At 43.6% G+C, this 18820-nt stretch overlaps 1 protein-coding gene across 1 annotated transcript in view; it reads right to left on the bottom strand.

The window, feature by feature from the left end:
* Nucleotides 1-14272: 14272 nt before the first annotated feature.
* Nucleotides 14273-18820, bottom strand: part of Gdpd1 (glycerophosphodiester phosphodiesterase domain containing 1) — a 38208-nt gene continuing 33660 nt past the window's right edge. Inside the window, exons 9-10 of the mRNA XM_052755872.1 lie at nt 16277-16328; nt 14273-15726 (exon numbers count right to left, since the gene is read on the bottom strand). Of these exons, the coding sequence (XP_052611832.1) occupies nt 15604-15726; nt 16277-16328 (175 nt within the window). The 3' untranslated portion in view covers nt 14273-15603. The remainder of the gene's footprint in view (nt 15727-16276; nt 16329-18820) is intronic.

Here is an 18820-nt window from a genome sequence, read left to right as displayed (position 1 = left end):
GAAACTGCTGAATTTATTCCTGATAATACAGAATTAACTTCATTATTCATACAATTGCAGGAAATCATCAGAAAAAGGGAACATCCTATATATATAACACATATCAGATCCCATACAGGTCTGCCAGGACCTCTAGCACAAGGTAATGATGAGATTGATCAGTTACTAATAGGTAATGTGCTAGAAGCTTCAGAATTTCATAAGAAATGCCATGTAAATAGCAAAGGTTTGAAGAAGGATTTCTCCATCACTTGGCAACAGGCTAAGGATATTGTGAAAAAATGTCCTACTTGTTCCATCTATAACCAACTTCCATTACCTGCAGGGAGCAATCCAAAAGGTATACAAAGAAATGAAATTTGGCAGATGGATGTGTTTCATTTTGCAGAATTTGGAAGATTAAAGTATGTACATCATACCATTGACACCTATTCAGGATTTCAATGGGCAACTCCTATGAGTTCTGAAAAGGCTGATTCTGTGATTACACACCTATTAGAAGTTATGGCCATCATGGGAATACCTGTACAAATTAAGACAGACAATGCCCCAGCATATGTCTCCAATAAAATGAGACAATTCTTTGCTTATTACAATATAAAGCATGTTACAGGTATACCACACAATCCCACAGGCCAAGCAGTCATAGAAAGATCCCATCGAACTTTAAAGGATATGCTAAATAAACAGCGACAGGTAACAATGACTCCTAGAAATAGATTGCATAGTGCTTTATTAACCTTGAATTTTCTCAATGCTGATGAGAAAGGAACAACAGCTGCGGAGAGACATTGGACGACAGACAAAACTCCTGAGCTAAACCAACCGGTTTATTTTAAGGATGTGCTGACCTCAGAATGGAAACCTGGATATGTTCTACGTTGGGGAAGGGGTTTTGCCTTTGTTTCTGCAGGAGAAGAGAAGCTATGGATACCAACAAAATTAATAAAAATTCGATTTGAACAGGAAAAACCCCTTGATGAGGTGAAGTAAAAGATCATCCACCAATGTGACATCTCTACAAGTTGTAAGAAAAATTTAACAATCAAGGTTGGGGTAGGGTTCTGTTTTTGTCTTTCCAGGATAATGGAAATACCCATCTTCCAAAAATCATAAGGCCTTGGATATCCGGATGTTTACAGCAGAAAGAAAGAATCTATTGGTACCAATCTACACACGGTAAAATCTCACTGTCTAACATCTATCTCTCTATCAATCTAGAAAAGTTGTGGTTCCAATTCAATTATAAGCCAAGCTGGCTTTGGAGATGGAATTGGCTCACTCCTTCTCTAAACCCAAGCACATTGCTAAAAGAAAAGTTTGAGAGATTCTTCAGTTCCATATCAGAAGAGCCCTCTGGTGTGGGACAGAAGGAAACCAATAAAAGGGACCATTGTCTTCTAGATTCTAATTCTCTCCATGCTTACTCTTGATTTCTCAGAATCCTTTCTTACATGCTATGTCCTCTTTAAATCCAAATCTTCCATTTTGATAACAAATAAGTTTTTCTAATAGCAATCTCAGAAGTCTCCAGAAGGAAGATGGGGCCCCAACAACAACTCTACCCAATCCAGAATGATGCCATGGTAATCATCATCATACTACACTTCTTACCGGAATTTCAGACAATCTTACCCATTACTCTAAGACTTACTGCAGAACCTACAGTTAGTCTAACTGAGATTTAGCTATCTGAGCTTTCTCACAGTACCCAAAAGAGATAACATCACCCCCTAAACAGCAGGAAGCAATTCTAAGAAAACGACGCCCCTTCTCCCTTAGGTTTCATAATTCTCAGGGTTATGGATGATGGTTATAGGGTTGTGGGTGGAAGGAAATATTAAACTCAGTATTCTAAAAAAAAAAAAAAAAAAAAAAAGAAAAGAAGAAATGGAATGGATAGGTATAAGATATTATGGTAGATTATTATGTATACTAGTAAACAAATTTAGTAAAATAGTAGTCTTAAATAATTTGCACTGTAATTTGCACTGTTATGGGTTCTTATATGTTGATACAAATGTAAACTATTTTTATATTCCTGTTTAAGATAATTTGTATATTGATACAAATACGGAACTATATTTGTTATAATGTACATATATTTCTACTCTTATTTGAAATACTTGTATATTGATACAAATGTAAATTTATATCTGTCATACTTTATGTAGGTTCTACTTCTGTTTAGGATATTCGGTATATTGATATATATTTAAGATTATTGTCATATTGCATATCGCACTATATACTCCTACCTCTGTTATAACATCTTGTGTGTTGTCACAATTTTGAAGTCATCGTTCTTTACCATACACTTGCTTATAGACTGTTTACCTTGTTTACGTGAAGCCTTAGTCCTTAGGTTATTTCGGTAGATAAGACTTATAGATTTATAGTCACCTATGCTTGTCATCTCTATAGTTACGTTAGTTAGGTTATCCAGATTTACAGATACATAGGTCAGATGGACAGGTAATCTTCAAACACTTCATAGACCTAGAGAATATGGCATTTAAATAACTTAGAATTCTGTTGATGTGAGACATAATTGCTCCTGGCTGCACCAATTTGATCCCGAGAGAATGTTGGGCTTCTAAGACATTTCCATTTGGAAGTTTGTCTTCTTGGCACAAAATGGCCTACTGGGCAAAGAACTGCCCTTGCCTCGACGGCTGACAGTACTAATGCAATGCTATCCTTTCTGGACAAGCGGGACACAAGGAAAGTGACCACTGTACTCTGCCAAGACAGGGTAAGATGGTCTTTCAGAATTCCTGCTTCTGAAAATGGTCTGTCAGATACTTTAGGCCTGTAGCCAATTTGAATGCACCAACAATGCTGAGAAACATTAGGTGACTGTCCAGGCTGCCAGATGTCTCCGTCTACTCTCACAAGATTCCTGAAAGTTGCTTGCATCCATCTACCATTTCTCAGGTACCATTATATTCCTTCTCAGGTCTTTGATGGGATTGAAGACTAGCAGTTATAGTTACAACTTAGTAGATAGAACATATTAAGTATTAGATTCAGGTTCTTTAGGATAGGACACCTTTTGGAATGATCTTTGTAACATGCCATTTACCTATGCTCTATACTTCTCTGGACTTTAGTATGTGTTTCTTGCTTGATATTGTTTGCATTGGTTGTACTTCCATCTTATCTAGGTCATTATCCCTCATTATTCCTGGACAATATTTGATAACCATTCCTTTGTATATAGTCTTGTATTAGGTTAGAACTTTCTTATTTAGACAAAAAGGGGGAGATGTAGTGGGTAGCCATTCCAGCTTTGATCTGGAAGTTCCAACCCCCATTGAGACTTCGGCAACTGTCACACCTACAAGGCGGGGCCAAGGGAGGCACGGGGGACCCGAGATCTGGATCGGCGGGCGCGCTCTCTGTTGCGGGACCCTGGACTGGAGAGGTGGACCGAGCAGAGCTCCAGAGAACACCGCTGGACTGTGATACACCTTCCCCAGACTCCGCGACCTACCTATTCCTTAATTTGTAAGTTACGCCATTAAATAAATCTCCTTTTAACTACATGGAGTGGCCTTAATAATTTCACCAATAGCTTCTAAATTTTAAGTTCTGTCCTTAGTCTATATTTGTCTCGGCAGATTTAACAAACACCATCCAGGAAACGCCTGTGGACTGCAAACTGCTGAAAGCTGATGTGAACCAATCCAGCCAATGTGATTGTTCCCTGTCCCTTCCCCTAGATCAGCTAATCAGATGTTTCTGATAAACACCCTGTGGCCCAGCCTTTGGCTAGCCTTTCCTGGGCCCTGACAACCAACACCCCAGTTTCAGCTGGAAGTAGTTACAGAAGAGAATACATTGCCCTGCTTCCTTACAGGCTGAAAATCCTAAGTCAAAGGCAAATTCCCTTTGGGGGATCTCTGAGAAGAGGGAACCTGTTTTTGACCCCAGGCAATATCACCCTACTCCTTGGTATATACCTATGTCCTCACAAGTTCAACAAGAGCACCCCTCTGGCTGCCCTCACATCAACTTGGTTTGCCTGTACTTTTGGTTTAACACCCTGCTTCTCCCTAGGACGTTCCACTGAGAATCAGTTCATAGTGTGCCTCAGATCCTATACTATGAAAGGGAGGCAGGGAGAATGCACATGGAGATGACGGGCTTTCTGCTCACCAGGAGGGCGTCTCGCTTTCTCATCCCTCTCTTTATAGGAGCAGCCTTAATCACTGGGGACTGTAACTCTCAGAACCCTAAGCAAACAAACCAACAGAGATATTTCTCACCTCCATTCTTCCATCTCTTTCCTAGAAAATCAAATTGACACACTAGCTGAAATGGTCCTGCAGAACTGCTGTGGGCTGGACCTATTTTCTTTAAGGAAGGAGGCTTATGAATGGCCCTGAGAGAAGCATGTTGCTTTTATGCCAATCATTCAGGTGTTATTAGAGAGATCCTAACGAAAGTTAAAGAAAATCGTCTCACTGAGGAGGAGGAGGAGGAAAGAAAACAGAGTTCCAGCTGGTATGAATCACTTTTCAACTGGCTCTCCCGGTTGACAAGCCTTGTTACAAGTTTAAAAGTTTCCCTAACCCTCCTGCTCCTTGTTCTACTGAGGGTCCCCTGTGTTTTTAGCACCGTTGTGTGCTTTGTTCAAGATCACATAGGCGCTTTAGGCTCATGATTCTAAGGGCACAATACACCCCCTTATTCGAGCCCCTAGACAAAGATGCATCTCAGTCATAAAAGCATGAGGGGAATAAAGTAAGCAGGCAAAAGCACCTTGGCCTAAGTGCTGCCCTTTTGACTTCAGACTCCATTTAACCTACATGGTGAAATAAAATTCAGGTCTCCAAGCCCTAGGGGAGCTAATAACTTTCCGATGTCTGCCCAACCTCCTCCTTAGACAATAGAAATAGTCTGCTGTGCCCCTTAGTTCTCTATAACATTATGGCTGTTCCTAACAACAGAAAGAACAAATGAATCTGATTGGTTGGCCTGGAAAGGTCTCATTTTGTGTCAGTTGACAATGATGGAACACACAAAGAAAGTCCCTAATTTTCTGATTGATGAAAATTATAACTGTAACTTGGCAACAAATGTCTGCGATTTTTGTGCTTATAAGCCCCGGCTTCTACCTCTGTTCAGGGCTGTCAGGAAAGCAAGTCTCCCAAGTCCTTGTCCTGCAGCCCTGATTGATTAGTGACCCCACTTCTGTGGTGATTTTTATTTTTTTATTTTTTATTTTTATTTTTTGTTTTTCGAGACAGGGTTTCTCTGTGTAGCTTTGCGCCTTTCCTGGGACTCGCTTGGTAGCCCAGGCTGGCCTCGAACTCACAGAGATCCGCCTGCCTCTGCCTCCCGAGTGCCGGGATTAAAGGCGTGCGCCACCACCGCCCCGCCTGTGGTGATTTTTAAAGTCTTTGGAACCCATGGCATGGTGTCTCTCCTTCCTTGTGGTGTACAATGGACTGGGTGCAACATAATCACAAAGTGGAGCGCTCTCTCCCACAACTGTCACATGCATCAGTATTCTTAGCCTTAGGCTTGGTGGAGGCTAGAGACCTGCTCTACCTAATAACACATTCCGAGAAGAGAAGTTTATATCACAGTCAAGAGACCGTGAGATCGGTTACAAAAGTGGCTATTAAAGGTCTTCAGATGACCCAAGATAAGGCAGCGCTTGCCTTGCAACATTCCATCTCTCCACAATCATAGTGTGCAGTCAGCCAAGGTCAGCCATCTACAAAATCTTTGGTACAGATGCATCTACAGAGAACATCAGTTCTTCCATAATTCCACACTGCCCCTAGGTTCAAACTCACTGTTGGTGTGTGTGTGTGTGTGTGTGTGTGTGTGTGTGTGTGTGTGTGTGTGTGTGTGTTTACTTATTTTTAAGTGCATGTGTGTTTTTCCTGCATGTGTGCTTATGCTTGAAGAGGATCTCCGATCCCTGGAACTGGAGTTAAATTATGGATGATTGTGAGCCACCATGTGGGTGCTGTGGACTGAACCCAGGTCCTCTGGAAGAGCAGTGCTCTTAATAGCTGAACCAGCTCTCCAGCCCCAACAAACTCCACTGTTCTCTGAAGCTTCATTTGAACGCAAACATTTGAGATCTTCCCTTTCCAGGAGTCCCGAGGCTTGTTTGGTCTTAGCACTCTGAAATTCTCTAAGTAGGTGTCATGTGTAAATGTTACGGCTCTGATAGAAAGATATCCTGGCAGTCAGAAGCCAAGGAATACCTACAGCTCTGAGGGGAAAGGTATCCCAACAGAAGTGTTACAGCTCTGCTCTGGTAGGGGACAGTTTCCCCAGCAAAGTTTTATAGTCCTTGCTCCAGGGAAGGTTTCCCTGAAGCAAGTGTAACAACCCTGCTCCAGCAGGGGCAAGTTCCCCCAGCCAAAGTGTTAAAACAGTTCTGCTCCACTCTGGCGAAGAAGGTCTTTAGCGCTCTGTTCTGCTAAAGGAAAGTTTCCCTGTGGAAGTGTAGCAGCTCTGCTCCACTCCAGCAAGAGCAGTTACAGCTCTGCTCTGCTCCAGAGAAAGTCATTATAACAAACCTCACTCAAGAGATTTATTGGGAGGGAGGAATCCAGGAGAGTGGCTGCCTCTGCCAGCGTGGAAAAAGGCAGCAGCAAACAGAACAGGCACAGGACTTATATAGGGTTTCTTAGGGGCAGAGCTTTCCAGGGTGAAGGTTTTCTGGGTGGGGATTGGTAGGAACTCTAGTCTTGAGCTTGAGACAAGTTCAGAGACTGGTTGATTTTGCTCAGGGATTGGTTAGATTTCTGAGTTGGTTAGAGGCAGGGTGTGATTCCTTGGCTCTGGTCTCAGGGCCAGGGTGTTCTCTCACTGGCCCTTTTTACCCTACAGCATGGAAAACTCATTGCTATGACAAAATACATGAGGGGCGTGACATAAGGGAAGGATTTATCTCGGCCCTGGTTTAAAAAAAGACACAGTCCGTAAGGGCTGGAAGGCATGGTGGTGGAAGTGCTGGACAGTCCATAACCATGAATGCTTAGTTGGCTTCCTTCTTTTTTCCCTCTTAATTCTGTCTGGGACACCAGTCTATGGGATGTTGCCACCCACGTCAGTGTGAATCTTCTCTCATGTTAATCCTCTCTGGGAACAGCCTCATGGACATACCCAGAAAAGTGTCTCCTAGGTGATTTCAAATGGAGTATGGTTGGTAGTGAAGAGGAACTATCACACCAAGAAAGACATACCAACGTCTCTCTGATACTCTTGGGCATACTAGATTTCCTCTATGTTCTAGCCATCCATGGTTGTTGGCTATGGGATCTTTATTTCCAGCTTGCCTACATTTCCTCAGTTGGCCCTTCCAGTTTCAAACTACTCCCATAAATAACCAACCTCCAGATTCCCCTGACTTTGACTTCCTTCCCTGACTGTTGTAGAATGTATATTCCCATTCAAATTCATATGTATGATCCTATAAAGCCTCTGTACTTGGAGCTAGGGCCTAAAGAGGTAACTAAAGCTAAATTAAGTGATAGGGGTGGAGTCCTAGTCTGACAGGCCTGAAATTCTTCTTTCTTCTGTGGGTGCATGTGTGCAGATCAGAGATGACTCTATGCCATCCTCACTTGCCACCTTGTTTGAGACAGGGTCTCTTGTGCACTGCTGTTCCATGCATCAGACTAGCTGGTCCTTGAGCTTCTGGCAATTCTCCTGCCTAACAGTCTTTTCCTCCTGTAGGGTGGCACTGGGATTACAGATGCTCACACTATTGTGTCCAGCGTTTATGCTGGTTCTAGGGATCCAAACTCAGGTCATCAGGTGTGTCCAGCAAGTGCTTTACTATAGTAGGACTTTCTTGTTGGACTTTCTCTTGGTGACCACCAGCTCCCAGATAATGACATGGAGACTTATTGTTATGAAAGCTTGGCCTTTGGCTTAGGCTTGTTCCCAACTAACTCTTATAACTCAAATTAACTTGTTTCTATTAATGTACATTTTTGCATGTGACTTTTTATCTTTCTTCTCTTCTGTATGTCTGACTTCCTCTGTGTCTCGCTGGCGTAGCTCCACCACTCTTCTTCCCAGAGTTCCTCTCTCTCCTTGGAAGTCCCGCCTGTTCTCTCCTGCCTAGCTATTGGCCATTCAGCTTTTTATTAGACCAATCACAATGACACATTTTCACACAGTGTAAACAAATATCCTGCAACACTTTACCCCCTGAGCCATCTTCCCAGTTATTTTGACAGGGTCTTGCTGAATAGTCCTGGCTGGCCTGGAACTCGCTATGTAAATCAAGCTGGCCTTAAACTTGGGGCTATTGTTCTGACTCAACTCCCAAGCACTGACATTACAGGCTTCCACCACCACACCCAAAGAGCTGAAGTCCTAGCAGAAAAAGGAGCATCCGAGACCTCTTCCAGCTCCATTTGATTCAGCTGTTTTATCTGCTTGTGTTTGTCATTTACATATTGAGGCAGGGTCTCACTGTGCAGTCTTGGCTGGGCTGGGACTTACTATAAAGACGCACAGGGATCCTCTTGACTGTCTGTGCCTCCCTAGTGCTGGGATTCAAGGCAGCACCACTCTAGTTTTATCTTTTATCCTCAATTTTATTGTTGTATCCCCTGTAGCAGAAATCTTAGAAGGTCTTATTAATAAAATCAAACCTGAGGCCAGTTATTGGGGTAAACACTGGAAGATCAGAGAGACAGAACAAGCCACAGCTAACCTCACCTGGCCAACTTCTTATCTGATCCTGTTGCCTCAGACTGGAAGCCTCTGAGTCCTCATATTTGAATGGATCTCAGCTGAACTGTTGCTAGAAGCCTGAAACCTTAACCAGCCAAATGCTTCTAGTTTCTGGCCCTCACGCCTTATATACCTTTCTGCTTTCTGCCTCACTCCCTGGGATTAAAGGCTTGCTTTCTGGGATTAAAGGCGTGAGTCACCATGCCTGGCTGTTTCCAATGTGGCCTTGAACTCATAGATCCAGAGGGATTTCTACCTCTGGAATGCTAGGATTAAAGGCATGAGTGCCACCATTTTCTAGCCTAGGTATCTAGTGGCTTTTTTGTTCTCTGACCCCAGATAAGTTTATTAGGGTACACAATATTTTGGGGAACACAATACCACCACAGTCCCCGCTGGGGATGCAGCTTAGCAACAGGGTATAATGCTGCGGAGGCATCAATTCCTGGGTTCGCTCCCCAACACCCCTGCCAAAGCAAACACACACTCTGCCTCTCTCAGCTCTGGATTCCTCTCCTAGCCATAGGCATCAAGGGCAGGTTTTCTTTGAGATGGTTCACAGCTGTAACCCAGTGGCCTGGCGAGGCAGGCATTCATCAATACTCGTTGAAGGCATTATAACCAGGTAAGTCTTAGCTAAAAGGTGAATTGATACAACCCAGGGTTTGCTTGCATCCCCCTTCTTTGGTCTTTTTCACATATTCATAAGCCTTTGCTTTCAGAACACACCACCCTGCTGCCCTTTGAAACGTCTCCGTTCTCTTATTTCTTGGAATAAGGGGCCGAGTGTTACCAGCCTCACTGAGAGCCACTCAACACCCCTCTTCCCTTTGTGGTTTGTTATCCGTCCCATCAAGGGAAGAAACAAAGGAACCAGTCACAGGTGCCTCCTGGACACCAAATGCCACTGTCCTTTCTTAGCCCCTGCTTTCCTGAATCGCTGTCAATCTGGTGATCGACTGACAAACACCTTTTTTTCACAGGTTGGGGACACTGGCCTCCTCCACTTCTGTTTCCCAGACCACAGTTTGCCTCCTTCGACCAGATTCTGAGACTTAAATCTCTGCTCCCCACCCCACACTCCCTTGACTCTTCCCTCAGAATCTAGTCTCTTCATTTCGGTGATCGACTCTTTTATTCTGTTGCTAACAGATGACATCACCGTAGACTTGATGGATGTTTGTTTTTCCAAGACAGTCTTGCTACCTGGTCCAGACTAATCTCTGGTACTTGGGATCTGTCGTGCTGAGATTGCAGGCATATACCACCAAGCTGGACTCATTTTTTTTTTCTTCTCTCTCAGTTTCCACCCTGAATTATAATTCAGTTTCCACCCTGAATTATAATTCTCTCTCTCTCTCTCTCTCTCTCTCTCTCTCTCTCTCTGCTTTTTGAGACAGGGTTTCTCTGTGTACTCCTGGCTGTCCTGGATCTCGCTCTGTAGACCAGGCTGGCCTTGAACTCACAGAGATCACCTGCCTCTGCTTCCTGAGTGCTGGGACTAAGGGTTTTTTGTCACTATATCTGGCTTTTCATTTCTTTTTAATGTTCTGAAATCTGTTGGCATATGAGAGTCAACAGGACACCAAGAAAGGGAAAGGATTAATACCTCTCCCTTTAAATAATGTTGTATTTGAATATATTAATTATACATAATAATTTTAATACATGGATATAATGTGTTTCAATCATATTCACTGTTATCCTTTCTTGTCCCCCTCCCACTCCGATCATCTCTTTCCTCTTTCCAATCAGCGCCCCCCCCCATTTGTTTATGTGTGTCCCAGTGAGTTTCATTAGGGTTTGTTTACAATAAGAAGCACCCTACTTGTGGCTCCATCACTAAAGAAAATGTCTCTCTCCCCCACCAACCACTTCCTGGTATAAATCCTAAGGAAGTGGCGGGGCCGGATGAATCCCTCCCCTTGTGTGACTGAGTGCTGACAGACCCAGGCTTGGGCAAGTTATCACAACTTCTAGGAGTTCAAGAGTGCAAGAGCTGCCTGGGGAGCTGACTCACTGGGGGAAACGTGCCTGCCTCCAGGCCTGATGACCTGGTTCAATCCCCAGGATGAGCCAATTCCTACAGTTTGTCCTCTGACTTCTACATACACACCAGGGTCCAGACTTCAAGTGGGGCTGCTGATTGAAACACAGTATTCAGGTTTCCTCTCATTTTTGAAAAAGAGTCATGTAGCCCTGGACTGTCTGGGACACACGACATAGACCAGACTGGCCTTGGACTAGTCTTCAGAACTGTTTTCTGAACACTGGAATTGCTACCACATAAGGCTCAGAACAAACATTCCAGCTGGCACTCTTATCAATAGCAGATTCCCTTTTAGTTTGTCTTTAATAAATTCTTCTGGGGAAAACTCACTTTGCACAGGGAAGACAATCCACAGTGTTCTATTAGTGGCTTTACATATTGGAACATACTGATTTAACTGCACAGGGTGTGTGTGTGTGTGTGTGTGTGTGTGTGTGTGTGTGTGTGTGTATGTGCACGCGCGCATGAGGTCTTTTCTCAGCCACTCCGTCCACCTGGCTGTCCTGGATCTCGCTCTGTAGACCAGGCTGGCCTCGAACCCACAGAGATCCTCTTGGCTCTGCCTCCCGAGTGCTGGGATTAAAGGTGTGCGCCACCACCACCCGGCTGTTGTTTTTTGAGACAGGGTCTCTCTATTATGTAGCTCTGGCTGTCCTGGAACTTGCTATGCAGACCAGGCTGGCTCTCAAGTGCTAAGATTAAAGGCATTTTGCTACCATGATGAGCCATTTTTTTTTTTTTTTTTTTTTTTTTTGGTTTTTTGAGACAGGGTTTCTCTGTGTAGCTTTGCGCCTTTCCTGGATCTTGCGCTGTAGCCCAGGCTGGCCTCGAACTCACAGAGATCCGCCTGCCTCTGCCTCCCGAGTGCTGGGATTAAAGGCGTGCGCCACCACCGCCCGGCCATTTTTTTTTTTAAAGAGAAGTCTCCAGCTGAAAATGATTTGTCTCTGACTCATACTGGGATTACAGACTATGGGGGACAGTCCCCACTTTCAGGACCAGGGTACTCTTGAGCAGGGAAAAGTGAGAAATATTTAGATAGAAAGAGGTACCTAGATGACAAGAGGAAAGACAGAAACACCTTGGGAGGGCCTGGGTCAAAACCCAACAGCCCAGAACTTTATTCCAAAGGGCTTTTTATAACAATGCCAAGGGGCAAGGCAAAAGACCTCCCCCTTGCTAGATACAGCCCAAGTGTAGACCCTTCCAAACACCTGGTACCCAGGCCTGTGGCCCAATCACCCTCTTATGCAGTCCTGCTGGGTAAAGCCACCAGGAAACCTTGGTGGGCTCCAACAACCGCCATACCATGATGCCTGCCCTTAATTTCTTTTACAACATGACACTCAAACAGGAGAGCAGTATTCAGATGCTATCTGGTAATGAGTATCAAATCTTCTGTCATAGATATTAGGCATGTGTGGTGTTCATGCATGTGCATGTCTGTATGGGTGCACATGTGAATGGAGGCCAGAGGCTGGGCTTCCAGGATCTTCCTCTGTCACTCTCCACTCTATACATTGAAGAGGTGACTCTCATTTGAAGCCTGAGCTCCCACTGGGGTGATCTAGCTAGCCAGCTTGCTCTGGAAAGCCCATCCCGAGGCTGGGATTAAAAGCAGGCCACCACACCCACCTGGCATTTACATGGCTCTGGTTATCTCAGTTGTAGCTCTCACACTTGTACAGCAAGGTTTTTACTCATCAAGCCATCTCCTCAGCCCAAAATCATCTGATAGCCTAGCATCGTTTAAAAATAATTATTTTTAGATTTCTTTATGTATATGAATGTTTTGTCTGCTTGTCTGTATATGTACCATGTGCATGTTTGGTGTCTTGGAAGGCCAGAAGAGGACACTGGGTCCTCTGGAACTAGAGTTATGGATGGTTGGGAGGCACCATGAGGGTGCTGGAAACTGAAACCAGTGCTCTCAAGCACTGAGCATCTCTCTAGTGCCTTGAGCATGACTTTTAAAAACATGGTTGTCATTGTGGGTAATTTCTACTGAAATTAAATGAAATGATTGACACAAAACATACACTAGTTTTACAATATGACCTGCTCTGAATCATAATGAAGAAAAATTTAAAAACAAACCATAGCCAGGCGGTGGTGGCGCACGCCTTTAATCCCAGCACTTGGGAAGCAGAGGGAGGCAGAACTCTGAGTTCAAGGCCAGCCTGGTCTACATAGTGACTTCCAGGACAGCCAGGGCTACACAGAGAGATCCTGTCTGGAAAAAAACAAACCAAACAAACAAACCATAAAAAGAATAATTTTTTAAAAATCAGCTGCTGGACCTAGTAGTGTAGGCTGGACCCGGTAGCCCAGTCCTGTAACTCCTATAATCCCCAAAACTGGGGAGGTTGGGGCAGAAAGACTTAAAGTTCAAAGCCTAACTGGGCTATAGAACGAGTTCAGGATGGCCTGAATAATTTAGTCACAAAAATAAAAAAAAGCCGGGCGGTGGTGGCGCACGCCTGTAATCCCAGCACTCGGGAGGCAGAGCCAGGCGGATCTCTGTGAGTTCGAGGCCAGCCTGGGCTACAGAGCTAGTCCAGGACAGGCTCCAAAGCTACAGAGAAACCCTGTCTCGGAAAACCAAAAAAAAAATAAATAAATAAATAAATAAAACAAAGAGAGCGCTAGAAATACAATGGCAGAGGACTTGCCTCTCTTGTGTGAGGTCCTGGGTCCAGTGTTCAGTATGGAGCAGTGGGAGATCAGCCTAGCCTGGTGGTGTAGGCCTGGAGTTCCATCACTCAAGAGGCTGAGGCCAGGCCCGCGAGATGGCTCAGCAGGTACATGGAACATCTTGAATTTGATCCCTGGAACCTACTTAAAGGTGAAGGGACAGAGCCAACTCCACAAAGCTAGCCTCTGACCACCATATGTGCGGCATATGCTCACACACACACACACACACACACACACACACACACACACACACACGCATCATGCAAACACACAGAGACAATCACACGAACACACACACATACAAAATAAATTCAAAAAAAGAGGCTGAGGTAGGAGCATCATGAGTTCAAGGCCAGCCCGGGCTACAAAAATGAGACCTCAGCCGGGCGGTGGTGGCGCACGCCTGTAATCCCAGCACTCGGGAGGCAGAGCCAGGCGGATCTCTGTGAGTTCGAGGCCAGCCTGGGCTACCAAGTGAGTTCCAGGACAGGCACCAAAACTACACAGAGAAACCCTGTCTCGAAAAACCAAAAAAAAAAAAAAAAAAAAAAAAAAAGAGACCTCAGAGATAAATAAGATAAAAACGATCTCTAAGAACTAGAATTAAAAACTATAATACAGAAGAGTAAAAGTCTGCTCTAGTAGACTAGCTTGCACAAGTTGTCTATCCAAATGCCAAGAAGTAACTTCCTAATTATTATTCTGTTTTCCTTTACTCTCTTTATGCTAGTGAGAAATCTCAGGTTTACTCATTTATTGATTAATTAACTGAAAAAAATATGAAACACACTGGAATTACAAATGTAAAAGAAAATCAAGCCCCTCGTTTTATTCTTGGAAAACTTTATTACAGTTTAAACAACAAAGCCACAGACGGGAGATCTCGTAAGGCCATCCATACATCACAGCTGTATGTGGCAAACCCCACACGAGAGACATAATTTAGGCAAAAGACATTTATTAGTCCATATTATACTTATCTCCCAATCTGAGATCATGGAAATTTAGTCAAAAAGGTTAGAAACAGATTTACATGGAGTCACATCAGAAAGCAGAGGAAGTGATGTCTAACATTGGGTAAGTCTGTCGGTAGCTAGTCCTCAGTAGACTGAGTTCCTGCCGGTCAAGGGCAGGTGGCTCACACTAAAAATACCCGCGATGGTGCTGTGCTCCCACCAGCCCAATCGTCACGAGGACTGCAATGTCACTTACAATCTATGGAGGTTTAAAGAGTCAAGTCAAGCCCAAAAGATAAGAATCGTGTATTTCTTTAGAGGAAACATAAAAACATGACTAATTGGTTCTTGTTTTAATTTACAGTTAAAAAGTCTATTTTTGAAGACATAAAAAAATAGACACGGTGGCATTGTCACGCACCTGAAAAGAGACTCCATACAGAATGTCCCCATTAACAACCACAACTGCGGAAGTCTGTTTCAGCCCACAGACTTGATTTCTGAGTAGGTCACAAACTTTACTTGGGTTGACTGACCTTCTATCACCAGCACACACCTTGCCGGCTAACTATTAAACATCTACTTCCACTGTATTTTGCCTTTCACTAAAATGCACCCAGACGTAACCAGACAATTCAAAAAGGCTGCAATGGCCTTCAATAATTTTTTCCTTTTTTAATTACAAAAATTTAAAGACAGGGGAGCTCACTATGTAGCCCAGGCTGGCCTGAAACTCATGACCCTCTTGCCTCAGGCTCCCAAGTGCTGGGATTATAGGCTCACATCACCATGCCCAGCTCAATAATCTTCTTTTTCCTATATCTGATCTTGTTCTCCGTGAAGGCTAATGCCTGATTCGGCCTCTAGTCTGTGATTTCAGATTTACAATAGAAGACTACTGCATCACATATAGCCATCCTGATCAATGATCTACTTACATCTCATAGCCAGTTATCTTTCAAAACAAGTTACCAATGTAAAATATGCAATATTGTTGAAAAATAAATATACAGTATAGAGAAGTTTCTACATTCCCAGACAGGCTTTAAAATGAGGTAATACGAACTTAACTGATTAAACCTTTTTACCATTCTGCAAATCTCAGGGAAACAATGGTGCCACACCTTTCCTCGGATCTTTTCACGTCATGTCTCCTTTGAGTAATTCTGAGACCCTTTCTTACGCGGGAAAATTATTTAGGAAATCCTTAAGCTTTGTTGGGTAGTCTGTCATCACTCCAGTGGCTCCCAGATCAAAAGCTCTTTTGTACTCGTGTTCTTCATTTAAAACCCAAACGTATACCTGGGAATTGGGGTGTAGGAAGTATCAGAAGAAACGTTAAACAGAAAATGATTTCATATTTATCCACTAGGATCTCAGCACGCTTACAGTGAACCTTATGAAGGTTGTCATTTTAAGAAATTATTAAGGGCTGGAGAGATGGCTCAGAGGTTAAGAGCACTGACTGCTCTTCCAGAGGACCTGAGTTCAATTCCCAGCATCCACATGGTGGCTCACAACCATCTGTAATGAGATCTGGCACCCTCTTCTGTGTACATAATAAATAAATAAAATCTTTAAAAAAAAAAAAAAGAAAGAAATTATTAAGCTCTTTTAAAAAATATTCCATTTCCTCATTAGATATGCACTATCCCACCCCTGACTTCAGCTGCCCTCATTGACATAAGAATCTAGCTGATGCTTTATTACTAACTGCAAGGAAGAGCATGCAGTCCTCATTACAGTTGTCGTATCAAAGTCAGAGCTCAGACAGAGTTAAAGACCCTGCACTGTGGCTTGTACCAAACGGCTGGGCGCTGCTATTTCAAAGGACACCAGTGCCCAGACTTACTTGGATGCCCCGGGCCGTGAGGTGGTCAAATAAAGCTTTCCGCATTAATAGGCTAGAGGGGAAAGAAAAGAGAGCAGAATCAGGCACATCTTCATCCTTAGGAATAGAATTAACCTTTGTCTCCTCTGTCAGCTTATAGTTTAATAACTGCTAGTTTAATCCCAGCGCTTCAGCAATACAAACGAACATCTCAAGTAATAATGGGTATTACAAATTCATTTTCTTTTTCTTTCTTTTTAGGATTTATTTACTTTTATGTGCACTGATTTTTTTTTTTTTGCCTGCATAAATGTTTCTGCCAAGGTGCCAGTTCCTCTGGAACTGGAGTTATAGACAGTTGTGAGCTGCCCTATAGGTGTTGGGAATTGAACCCGGGTCCTCTGGAAGCGCAGCTGGTGCTCTTAACCACTGAGCCATCCCTCCAGCCCCCTCTTTCTTTCTTTTTGGACAGACTCAGTATGTAGCCCTAGCTGGCCTAAACTCCCTATGTAGACCAGGCTGGCCTATTTGACCTCTGATCAACAGAACTCAATCTGCTTCTCTCTCTAAAGGCCACCACACCCAGCTGGGTGAATCTGCTGACTGCTGGCCACCCAGAGCCTGCTCTCGGGCTGCCACTGGATGCTCACAAAACCTTTCTCCTTGCAGCACCTCAGTGAAGTGGAGTCTCCTCCCTCACTTTGCCTGCTGGAGCTGAAATGAGAGTGAGAATGAGCTAGAAGCCTCTGTTCTGTGCCCAACTTTCCAAGTTAAATAAGGCAGGGCATTCGACTTAAGTTCTGTGCCATCGTAGTTCCATCTTATATATTTCTGTATGTCTATTCATTGTAATTTTCTGTATCTATGAAAAATGAGCCCGGTGGTGGCACACGCCTTTAATCCCAGAACCCAGGAGGCAGAGCCTGGCAGATCTCTGTGAGTTCAAGGCCAGCCTGGTCTACAGAGTGAGTTCCAGGAAAGGCACAAAGCTACACAGAGAAACCCTGTCTCGAAAACCAAAAAAAAAAAAAACAAAACAAAACAAAAAACAAAACAAAGAAAGAAAAATGATTTTTTTAGACTACAAATCACTTAAATAAGATGGAAACTAGTCATACTGGGAAATCACAAATATTCTTTTTTTAATTTTATTTTAAGTTATGTCTTTATGTGTGGTGTCTGTGTAGATAGATATGCGCACACATGAGTACAGGTGCATGTGGAGGCCAGAAGAGGGCGTCAGATCCTTTGGAGCTGGAGTTATAGGCAGTTGCAAGCAGCCTGACATGGGTTTTGAAAACCAAACTCTGCACTAGGGCAGTCTGCATTCTTAACCACCGAGCCATCCCTCCAGGCCCTACAGATCAATCCTATTCCCATCCATTTACATGTAGCGCAGTGATTAAATATACAAAAATCTAGCAATCATGAGCTTTAGCACCAATTAAAATGTATTCTTTTTTTTTTTTTTTTTTTTTTAAAGATTTATTTATTATGTATACAGTATTCTGCCTGCACGTATCCCTTCAGGCCAGAAGAGGGCACCAGATCTCATTACCAGTGGTTGTGAGCCACCATGTGGTTGCTGGGAATTGAACTCAGGACCTCTGGAAGAGCAGTCAGTGCTCTTAACCACTGAGCCATCTCTCCAGCCCTAAAATGTATTCTTGAGGGACTGAAGAGATGGCTCAGAAGTTAAGAGCACTGGTTGTTCTTCCAGAGGACCCGGGTTCAATTCCCATCACCCTCATGGCAGCTCACAACTGTCTGTAACTCCAAGATCTGACACTTTCACACAGCCATACATGCAGGCAAAATACCAATGCACATAATAAAATAAATTATTTTTAAAAATGTATTCTTGAAAACTAGAAATTAAACCAAGAATAAAATACAAAAAGAACACACTCCTTGTGACATACAGGAAAGAGAAGACTAATTTTCCAGGACTCCTGGACATCAGGCACCAGGAGCTTGTATGCAGAACTACACTTGGGTGGTTGTCAGGGTTTGGAGCAAATATTTCCAAGAAATGTGCCAGTAGACAGTACCCACGTTTACACACCCTGCATTGCCACACACACTTCTTCTCACCATGTTGAACTGTGGGTTTGTGGAAACAGCAAGGAAGTAGAAGGGAACAGTTAGTTTTTGCAACCTTGCTAGTAACTAGCTCCGTAACCTTGAGTAAATCATTTAAGTCAACGGGCAGGTGCTTGGTTTTCTCATGAAGGTTGAGGAGATTCTCTCTCTAGGTTCCCACTAAGGTTTTGTGACTGGTGACTAAGCTGGTCCAGATGGTTCACTGGCATCCACTTGCACAGTAGGCATTCAAGTCCTTCGTACAAATGACACGTGGACAGACTACACCATGTTCCAAGGGTAGCACCCAATAAATACAGCTCAAGGGCCAGTGAGTTGGGCTGAGGGGTGAAAAAGCTTGCCGCCAAGCCTGCCATAAGCTCCATCCCCTGGTACCCTTGTGCTGGAAGGAGAGAAACAACTCCTCAGAGTTGTGCTCTGACTTCCACACTATGCAGCATAGGCTGCCCACTTCCCACTGCA

The sequence above is a fragment of the Peromyscus californicus genome, unplaced genomic scaffold (assembly GCF_007827085.1).
Source record: "Peromyscus californicus insignis strain IS unplaced genomic scaffold, ASM782708v3 Scaffold_3__1_contigs__length_106647218, whole genome shotgun sequence".
NCBI lineage: Eukaryota > Metazoa > Chordata > Mammalia > Rodentia > Cricetidae > Peromyscus > Peromyscus californicus.
The sequence above is the reverse complement of the archived record's forward strand: the minus strand, read 5'-3'. Positions and strand labels throughout refer to the sequence as shown.